This window comes from Lipotes vexillifer, unplaced genomic scaffold (genome assembly GCF_000442215.2).
Source record: "Lipotes vexillifer unplaced genomic scaffold, Lipotes_vexillifer_v1.1 scaffold668, whole genome shotgun sequence".
NCBI classification, from domain to species: Eukaryota; Metazoa; Chordata; class Mammalia; order Artiodactyla; family Lipotidae; genus Lipotes; species Lipotes vexillifer.
The window spans coordinates 132,036-142,469 of record NW_006785319.1 but is presented as its reverse complement, the minus strand read 5'-3'; the positions used below and the strand labels follow the sequence as shown (position 1 = coordinate 142,469).

General features: G+C 47.9%; 1 protein-coding gene across 1 annotated transcript in view; it reads left to right on the top strand.

Annotated features, from left to right (window-relative positions):
• GALNT7 (polypeptide N-acetylgalactosaminyltransferase 7) overlaps nt 1-10,434 on the top strand; it is a 73,939-nt gene that overhangs the window by 54,417 nt on the left and 9,088 nt on the right. Inside the window, exons 8-11 of the mRNA XM_007457384.1 lie at nt 52-234; nt 3,237-3,354; nt 4,737-4,859; nt 8,550-8,768. Coding sequence (XP_007457446.1) covers nt 52-234; nt 3,237-3,354; nt 4,737-4,859; nt 8,550-8,768 — 643 coding nt within the window. The remainder of the gene's footprint in view (nt 1-51; nt 235-3,236; nt 3,355-4,736; nt 4,860-8,549; nt 8,769-10,434) is intronic.

The following is a 10,434-nucleotide window of genomic DNA, read 5'->3' as shown; positions in this document are numbered from 1 at the left end:
CCCTACACGCCCTTGCATTTCATCTTCGCTGCCATCATCAACACAATACAGAACCACTTGCACTGTGCCGATTATAGATGTCATAAATGGCAACACTTATGAAATTGTACCCCAAGGGGGTGGTGACGAAGATGGGTATGCCCGAGGAGCATGGGATTGGAGTATGCTCTGGAAACGGGTGCCTCTGACCCCTCAAGAGAAGAGAATGAGAAAGACAAAAACTGAACCATATCGGTAATCACTAAATCACTTACCTGTTTCTCTTTTCTCCAGTTGCTGCTAACCTATTAACCTCTTGCCAAGCTAAAAAAACAGAAACTTGTTATTAAAACTGTAGATGCTGTCTCAGATTCTGAAAGGCTTTCTTTCTTTGTGCTGTTTCAGAGGTTTAAAGTCACACTTGCTTCTTTGTGGTTGCTTTTTCCTTAAAAGCAAACTCCGTTTGGGGGTGAGCACGCTTTATGGCATTAGTTCCAAATACAGGTGAAAAAAAGAAAATCTTTGCCATCATGTCCTAGTAGACTCGACATGAAATTTTGTCCTTTGGATGATTATGTCATTCTGTAAGTTCAAGATGCGCACATTGCTTACGATCCAAGTTTTATATCCACTTTGATGCTTTGCGAGTAGTGTTGACAATGAAAGACGGTAACAAGAGTTCTTTTTTCTTCCTTTTGTTTTATATGCTAACTCTTAAATACTAATTTCATCCCAGTTAAATCTGATGAATAAAAATACATGACTTTGGGAAATGTTACGTAGAATCCTTTATTACTTCATTTTCAGAAGAGCACTTGATTTAAAAGGAAACTTCATTCCAAAATCTTCCTTTTTTCTCCCTTCTTGTGGCTCTTCAAATAGAACAACTTGTGCTACTCTCTCTTTGGTCTTTTCACTGGAACGTTTTACCATCTTTCAAAAGAGTGGCCCCAAATTAAATGTTTGCGTAAATGCTAATGTAGGCTTCTAAATGTGTCTGATTTTATTTTTCTGATCTTATGGTTCTGCTTTTGGTCTCTCTCTTACTGTTACGCTACTGATGATGTTCAAACTCAATTTGGGGAAGGTGTCTCCAACGTCATGCAAAAAGCTGGTGGGATTTGGGCATGTCATGATACCAGGATACTGAAATGGCAAACATAAGGAAATTATACAACTTTCAGCTTTATTTGACATTTTCCAAATTTCTCTTTGAAGTTCTTTTTCAAAAATTGTCCAGGAATCTTCTGCTTACCCACTTACCCTGACTCACAAATAATTCTGGGAGAAAAAACGTAAGGGCTAATAACTACAGTTCTATTTCTACTAATCCCATGGGCTAGGAAAGAAAATTTTTTAAATGTGGTAGAAAAATTTAAGGAAGGTTTCTCTTTCAGCTACTCACTGGTTTTCATGTTAAGATACATTTTCAAATATGTACTGAGATAAGTGGGAATATATTTAAAGATCAAAAAGGCATAGTTATAATAGAGTAATGTTAAATGACAGTTAAATAAATTTGGCCTGAAAGTATAACTGAAAACGCAATAGGGCTGTTTCTCCTTTAAGAAGAAAAGCCTTATGAAAGAATGACTTTCCCCTGATGTGACTTCCCTTTAATATTGAAAATATTTCCTGCTTCATTATCTTTTTAATTAATATATTTATTTATTTATTTTTGGCTTTGCTGGGTCTTCGTTGCTGTGCGCGGGCTTTCTCTAGTTGTGGCGAGCGGGGGCTACTCCTCGTTGCGGTGCGCGGGCTTCTCATTGCAGTGGCTTCCCTTGTTGCGGAGCATGGGCTCCAGGTGCACGGGCTTCAGTAGTTGTGGCACGTGGGCTCAGTAGTTGTGGCGCACGGGCTTAGTTGCTCTGCGGCATGTGGGATCTTCCTGGACCCAGAGCTCAGACCGTGTCCCCTGCACTGGCAGGTGGATTCTCAACCACCGCGCCACCAGGGAAGCCCCTTGCTTCACTATTTATTTAATATTTAATGAATGCTTACTATGTGCCAGGCGCTATTTTCTGGGGATAAATTTTAAAGAGATGTGTTCCCTCGTGGCACTTAACATGTAGTGGGTGAGACAGAAATTAAACAGTTAACTGCACGAATAACTGGAGCAGCAAGTGTGACGAGTGGTGAGAAGAAAAGCTCACGGAAAGTGTCTCGAAAGCGACGCTGAGGCCGAGCCCTGAGGGATGAGTCTGCCCTGTGGAGGAGGAGGGAGGACCGTTCAGGAGACTGCCGCATAGCCAGGACCCTAGGACAGGAGGGGGTCGGGCAGAGCACAGAGGCATTGCCTGCTGCCTGCTGGGGCCTGGGTGGGGCAGAAGAGAGCAGAGGACACAGTCGGGGTTCCTGTGCCTGGTCTACGATAGCAGCAGTGACGCTGGAAAGAAGTGGATTCAAGATGTGTGTTGATGGTAGTATCAGTAGGAATTGGTGATAGACTGAATATCAGGTGTGCTGATGAAGAGGCTCTAATGGAGGGGTCTACCTAAGAATCGAATGCAGTGATAATTCATTGTTGCCAGGGGAAGGGGGAACGGGGTGAAAATTATTCCTAACAGTGGGAGTGGCTTGCCCTAAAAAGCTATCAAGTCTTTTTTTCTCTTTTCCCTAAAAAGAACCTAATTCAAGGTCCCACTCAAGAAGGACCACAGATCACTCTTTGGCAGCCCTGCCTCCTGACGCAGTAAATAGCTGTGTCTAATGCTCCTGTGTCATTTCTGTGCTATATTTGCAAACTCTGAATGAACCATGGCTGTTCTACCATGATTTACACCCTTATTTGGCAAACCACTGAGCTATAAAATTAAAAAATGAGAGACTACTTCCATGGTGTATGGTTTCACTCATCCCAGAATGACTCATAAATCATTTCAGGAACATTTAGCAGACCACGGCTGTATGGCTCAGTATTTTTAGGAGTGAAAGAGAAAATTCTATTTTAACTAACTCTCAAGGCTTAATTTTTAAATAAACAAAGGAACCAAGGCGCCCTCTAATGGCGAAAGGATGTCATGCTCTAATTTGTAACGAACTATAACAGGATTTCAGTTAGAAATTATAGTAAATTCATAAGGAATTATGAACAGATTGTTTCATGAAGGCTTTATAATTTCTTAATGTTTGGCCATCAGTTTTGTCTCTTCTATGCACTACTTATACTGTATTCCATAAAGGCTTGTTATCTGTTGTTGAAGGGGTATTGGGGGTTTGTCTTTAAAAGTTATTTCAGCGTTTCTTTTTCTTAGGTCCCCAGCCATGGCTGGAGGATTATTCGCCATTGAACGAGACTTTTTCTTCGAGCTGGGTCTCTACGATCCAGGCCTCCAGATTTGGGGTGGTGAAAACTTTGAGATCTCATACAAGGTAACATTTCTTTGAAACAAATGCAGTTTTCTGAGCAGTTATGGATACTTGTGACTTTCAGATAAGGCTGGTTTCTTTGGGGAAAAAAAAGAACAAAAAACCTGTTTATTGCATTTCTCTAAACTATAAGGAAAGACTAACAAAAATATTTGCCTTTTTGGAAAAATAAGGCAAAAATGCAAGCTCCAAACTTACTACATACGTACTTGGCTCAGCTAAAAATGGAAGCCAGCGAGCTTCGGAAGTAAAAATACCTCCTCTCCTTCCCCTCCAGCCCCACCCCCAAAGGCTTTCTGTACCTCGGAGCCTTTTGTGATAGGAGCCCTTGTGGGAATCAGCAGGTGTGGGGTTCCGTTTGACCACCCACTGCTGAAGCTCCCCTTCATCACCGCAGGACAGGATGCTTCAGGACAGAGGTAGACCCCAACAGTGATCGTGTGTCCTCACACTGACCCTGGAGCTGCCTTCCTGCAGTACCCACCCACCCGTGCCCCCCGCCACTTCCCGAAAGAAAGAAGTATTTTCCAGTGTGAGCTGAACACATAGGCATTACCTCTTGTCTTAAATGTCCGGTGCTCAGCACTCTGAGGGACCGAAGAGGAGGAGCTCGGTCCTCATTGTCAAGGAACTTACAGCCGATGAGAGATGAGAATTATGCTTAAATTCGTAGTACGATCAGAAGGTAGACCGACATTCAGGTGGTGTGATTCAGGGGCAGCATCATGCTGGAGGATGTTTTCGAGGCAGAACGAGGAAGACGGGCCGAGCTAAGGGGGGTAGAACGGGGAAAGGTGCAGGGCGGGCATGGGGCCCACCGTCTGGCAGAAGCTGACAGCGTGAATCTGACGGGCGTCCAGGAAGATGGCGTGGGCAGGGGCGCCAGGTCCACAGTGAGGAGAGCCTTCAGTGCTGAGCTGAGAGACTGTTGCTTAATCTGACAGGCAGTGGAGACCCATCGGAGAGACTAAGCCGGGGAGAGCACGACCCAGAGCTGCCCTTCAGCAGCCTTATCTCCTGCTATAAATAAGGGAGCCTGAGTAGAGGCAAGCAGAGGCGAAGGAGCCGCAGGTTAGGCGGTTATGGTAACAGTCCCCCCAGGCGGGAGGAAGCGTGTTAGCGCCGGGAGAGACGAAGTGCGCATTAGGACGCAGGAGTCTGCGTGGCTCTTCAGGGGCTCAGGGCGGGCCCCTGGGTGCCCTGTGCGCCTGCGTTCCCCAGCGGCCTCTTTGTTAGTATGTGAGCTTGAGAAACAAGAAGTTATCATAGGATCTGTTTAGCTGGTGAATTCCCCGCAGACCCTGTGTCTAATTTAGATTTTAGGTTTACGTTTACAGGACAGATTGGGCGTTTGAGACAGCTGCCACGTGTGTCTTTCCTGACAGATCTGGCAGTGCGGTGGCAAGTTACTGTTTGTCCCTTGTTCCCGTGTCGGGCACATCTACCGTCTTGAGGGCTGGCAGGGGAACCCTCCGCCTGTCTATGTCGGGTCTTCTCCTACCCTAAAGGTGAGTCTTTCGGTTAAAAGTGGGAAGGCTAGGGAGCTAACACGTATGTGCCACGTGGCCACGTAATGTCAGCTCGCTGGCCGGGCGACATCTTTGAAGAGCTCACGCTGTTTCTCACTTTTCACTTAGACTAATCTTATTCGTGAAACTTCTTATTGTTTTCTAGGATTATTCCTTGTATCCCACTCTGATTAGAATTCCATTATTGAATGGTATTGAATGTTCTCCGTCAAGATATCTCAGATTTTAGAACTCCACTCAATATTCTGTAATGGCCTATATGGGAAAAGAATCTAAAAGAAAGAGTGGAAATATATGTATAACTGATTCACTTTGCTGTACACCTGAAAGTAGCACAACATTGTAAATCAACTATACTTCAGTAAAAAACTTTTCTAAAAAAATGGTAACTCAGGGCTTCCCTGGTGGCGCAGTGGTTGAGAGTCCGCCTGCCGATGCAGGGGACACGGGTTCGCGCCCCAGTCCGGGAAGATCCCACGTGCCGCGGAGCAGCTGGGCCCGTGAGCCGTGGCCGCTGAGCCTGCGCGTCCGCAGCCTATTGCTCCGCAACGGGAGAGGCCACAACAGTGAGAGGCCCGCATACCGCAAAAAAATAAAATAAAATAACTCAAATTTTTAAAACCTGACACTGTGTAGGAAAGTCATTGAAAGGGAACCAACGTCTATTATTCACACGTGAGTGAAACACTATTTTTGTTTGGTTTTGGAAAAGTAAAGTAATTATAATAGAAGTTTGTGTAGTAAACAAAATCACATTTTTCAACAGTGCTTGCAAAAGGTGAATGAATAACTTTTGTCCCTCAAACCAGGGACAGACCAGGAGAGCTTCACACAGAGGCCACAGCCCCAATGCTGGCAGGACGATGGCCTCTCTCTTTGATGGAACAACTTAGAAGCCCTTTGTTTGGGTGGCTTTCATAGACTCTAAGAGCATATGACTGTGGTGTCTTTCATTTTCTGGAGCCCTTAACCAAGTCAAAAGCAGAAGGAAGTCTATTTTTGGCTACGGATGCAACTCAGGACCGTTCCCCAAAGCGAATAGATAACAGAAGCAGAGACTAGGCTTTAAGAACCAACACAGCCCTCTAACCGACCAAATTTTTTTAGAAGTGGCCAAATGGAGCCCCACTAGGACAGGGGACGAGATTTAAATCTCCACAGTAAGACAGAGACAGCAGCCAGTTAACACTGGGCCGATGGCGTTGCAGGAAGACAGCCGCCCTTGGAACCCTCCCCACAACCACGAAGAACTGATGGAAAGTCAGGTCGGTTCAGGAAGGCCGGTGCTACAAGGAAACGGAAAAGAGACAAGAGGGAAACACTCAACACTGTCAGATTAACCAGCAAACACAGCCTTCACCAGCGCCTTCTGTCCTCTGCTTCTGCGCGTCCCCTCCACCCTCCAGGGCTGTTTCTCCAGCCGGTGGTCTTCTCTGAGCTGCAGACCTTTACAGTCAGCTGTCTTAGAGAACACCTCTCTCTCGCTCTCTTTTTTTTTTTTTTTTTTTTTTTTTGGTGGCACCACGTGGCATGCAGGATCTTAGTTCCCTGACCAGGGATCGAACCCGAGCCCTTGGCAGCTAAAGTGCGGAGTCCTAACCACTGGACCTCCAGGGAGGTCCCTAGAACCCTCCTCTTAGATGGCCCTCAGATGTTTCAGACTTGGCCTCTTCAGACCTCCCCCTTTTTTTTTTTTTTTTTTTTTTTTGGTGGCACCACGTGGCATGCAGGATCTTAGTTCCCTGACCAGGGATCGAACCCGAGCCCTTGGCAGCTAAAGTGCGGAGTCCTAACCACTGGACCTCCAGGGAGGTCCCTAGAACCCTCCTCTTAGATGGCCCTCAGATGTTTCAGACTTGGCCTCTTCAGACTGGAGCTTTTAACTTTCCCTCAGAGGCGGCTCTCTACCCTCCATCCCACCCCTCAGGCTACCTCCACGCCCTGCCCCGGTTATTCCCCTCAAATCTGAATCTGATGTCTGCTGCCTGCCTTCGGATGGCCGTCAGCTAATAGGTGACGTGCATAGCCCTTGGAAAGGATCAGTAGTATCATTAATAGCTCCCACTTTGTGAGTGCTTAGTGTGTACAAATCTAAATACTTTGCACCGATTAACTTCTTAATTATCCTCATCTTAAAAGGAGGAAGGCAGCTTTTCTGTCAGTGAATCCCGCATTCCAGCTATGGTGATAGACCTCTTTCAGGACACCACATGCACCGTGATCTGTCATATATTTGCACTGCTCTTTGCCCCAGGGCCCAGTCCCGCCTGGCTGACCGCTCCTTCAGGACTGAGCCGTCCTCCATCCCAAACAATTAAATGCTCCTCCTTTTTGTTGCCGTAACCTTATGCGTGTGCACTTAATTCTTCACGTTCACGACTACCTGGAAGACAGGGACTGTGTCTAACTCTGGGTGGCTTTGCAAGAATTCAAAATATTTAGCAATAATGTTGTGTTCTTTTAGGAGGCTGCGGCTTAAAACTTTTTGAGCCCACGGGCTTTTGCAGAAACATGCCCACGGCCAGGTGTGCACCCTTTTGATAGTTATCTTGTAGCCAAGAGAAAATTTAATCTGAACACTAGATGTTCCTGCTCTGCGGCCAGCGGGCCAAACCCAGCCTTCTTCAGTAAATAAAGTTGTGTCGGAACCCAGCTCTGCCATTTGTTCACGTGTTCCCTGTGCTGCTTTCTCACTGTAGCAGCAGAGGTGAGTAGTTGCAACAGAAACTGGATGGCCACCCAGCTGAGAAGACTTGACTCCTGGGCCCTTTACAAAGTTTGCTGCCCCGTGATGTCCAAGCGCAAGGGTCTCGCTGGGTCTGTGCTGCGTCCATCGCATCGATTCACACCTACGAGTGCTCGTTCAGTGAAACAGTAGAAGTTAGATCTTTGTGAGTTCTCACACGTCAACTTACATGATTGTTCTTTAGTTGCTTTTCAGAATGCATCCCATGGGGAAAATATCCACTTAATTCTGGGCTACAGTGCAGTGGTTCAGGTATAGCTGTTACAAGATGGGCAGAGCCACTTTCAGAAATGTGTTTGTTGTTTTTCCCAGTGGTTTCTGATGGGAGACCCCTCCCCCCGCACGTGCCAGCAGCATGGTCCTCAGAGAGGAGATTGTTCAGGGGTCGGGGGGTGCCCAGTGCCAGCCAGCCAGCCTCTCTCACCAACCCTCTGCGCTCAGCTCCAACAGCAGGAAAGAATGTATTATCTTAGGGCTTCCCTGGTGGCGCAGTGGTTGAGAGTCCGCCTGCCGATGCAGGGAACACGGGTTCGTGCCCCGGTCCGGGAAGATCCCACATGCCGCAGAGCGGCTGGGCCCGTGAGCCGTGGCTGCTGAGCCTGCGCGTCCGGAGCCTGTGCTCTGCAGCGGGAGAGGCCACAACAGTGAGAGGCCCGCATACCACAAAAAAAAGAATGTATCATCTTAGAGTATGGGACCTTCGGCACAGTGACACCAGATTCTGTGTCCATCACTCTGGTTGCACATGCATGACAGTGACGTGTCAGAGTCACGAGCTCACTTGCATTTGTGTAATTAAGTATCGGGTCCTATTGAAATGAATTTGTCGTATGTTGGTCATATTTCATATGTCGAAGAGAGGCTGTTTATGACAGTACAAATATTTTTGGTTTTTATAATGACGTTAATTTTCTTTTTCCCAGAACTACGTCAGAGTTGTAGAGGTCTGGTGGGATGAGTATAAAGACTACTTTTATGCCAGTCGCCCTGAATCAAAGGCATTACCATATGGGGATATATCAGAGCTGAAGAAATTTCGAGAAGATCACAACTGCAAAAGTTTCAAATGGTTCATGGAAGAAATAGCTTATGATATCACCTCACACTACCCTCTGCCGCCCAAAAATGTCGACTGGGGAGAAGTGAGTATCAGCTGGGGGTCAGATCTCAAAGTGTGTGTGTATGGAGACTGAGCTTGGGAGAAAGCAGAGCGAGACGGGAATGTTGGAGGAGAGAGAAGAATTCTTGGAGGAAAGTTTGGTGAAAAGCTGTTAACCTCCCAGCCTTTCCACTGGACAGTTCCCCTGCACCGACCTCCCGCCCCAGGTCCCTCCTGTCTGCTCCACTCGGGACGGGACGCTGTCAGCTCCCTTCAGCTCCTGCCTTTCCCCACCCCTCGCCCAACTCCCTTCCTCGGCAAACTCCTACCCACCTACGCTGTCCATGTGGAGATTGCCCACAGTGAAAAGCCTTTCTATGCTTCCCCACTCCATCCCAAGACTCAGGCCTGCCATCCTCTCCTAACTCGGAATCACCGTCTATTAGGGCACCGGGGCGCTGCTCACCGCCGTGTCCCAGTGACCTATGCAGAGGCCCCATGTGCAATAGGCACCCAGACAGTGAGGGTAACTGAAAACAGTGAAAACCAAAGGCCTTGATCTGTGTTGCTTTGTCTTTGTTTCTTCAAACTTCCCTCTATAGCCTCCTTTCTGAATGCACCCACTCTTGTGCTTTATCTGCTGCCCTGTAGGTGCATTAAACACCCCATGAACTTTCAAGCCCACGAGACCTTGCTTAGTTATGTTTTCAGCAAATAGCGGTTGAGGGTCTACGAGGTGCCAGTCACTCTTCTAGACAGAAAATGTGACAAGCAAGGACCTTCTCAGGGAGTGTGCATGCTAGTGGGGCAGAGAGAGAAACAGAAAACAAAGAGTATAGTGACAGATGGTGGAAAAGGCTATGAAGGAAATAGACAGCTGCTGTTTGAGGGGACTCAGGGACCCTGTAAGGGAGGCTTCTCGGAGGAGGTGACGGTGGGTCTGAGATCTGAAAGATGAGCAGCCAGCGAATCAGAGAGCTGGGAAAGGGTGCTCCGAGGAAGGATGCCGGTGTGCCTGCTGGCTGTGAGCCGGGAAGGCTCTGCGTGTTTGATAAGCAGAACACAGGAGATGAAATGAGGTGCAGGGGCAGATGGGGAGGGCAGCCGTCCTCTTGAGAGTGGGAGGCCACAGGAGGGCTTTAAACAGAAAGGTGATGGGATTCCATTTATGCTGTGTTTTCAGCCACCCTACAGTGGGGCCTAAGAGTGGAAGCAAGGTTACGGGTTAGGAAGCAGTGGGGTAGTTCCAGGGAGAAGTGATGGTGGCTGGGACTGGCTGGTGACAGTGGAGGTGGCGGGACGCAGGCCCCATCAGGGTACTTAGTTCATCTGGAGGCAGCGCCCCGACTGGCAGGGCCGTGGAGGGTGTGGGCCAGCAGGACAGCTGGTTTGGTTTTATTTGAGTATCAGGTTGGGTGGCCACCAGGGTGGGGAGGTTGGCAGAGGGGGCAGCTGGGGAAGGGCCCGGAGGGACCACGGGGGCACGAAGAGCCCAGCAGACACCCCACTGGGCCGTCCAGATCTCAGGCCCAGAAAGGAGGCCACATGCTCATCTAAAGACGTTTATTTGGATCCAACAGCGGGTAGATTGTTTCATGGGACAGAATGAGAAAAATACAGAGGAAAGAGGCTGGATCTGTCCCTAAGGAGCCCCAGCACTTAGCGTTTGGGTAGAAGGACGCTCGCACTTGCACCTCCCCCTCCCCCTC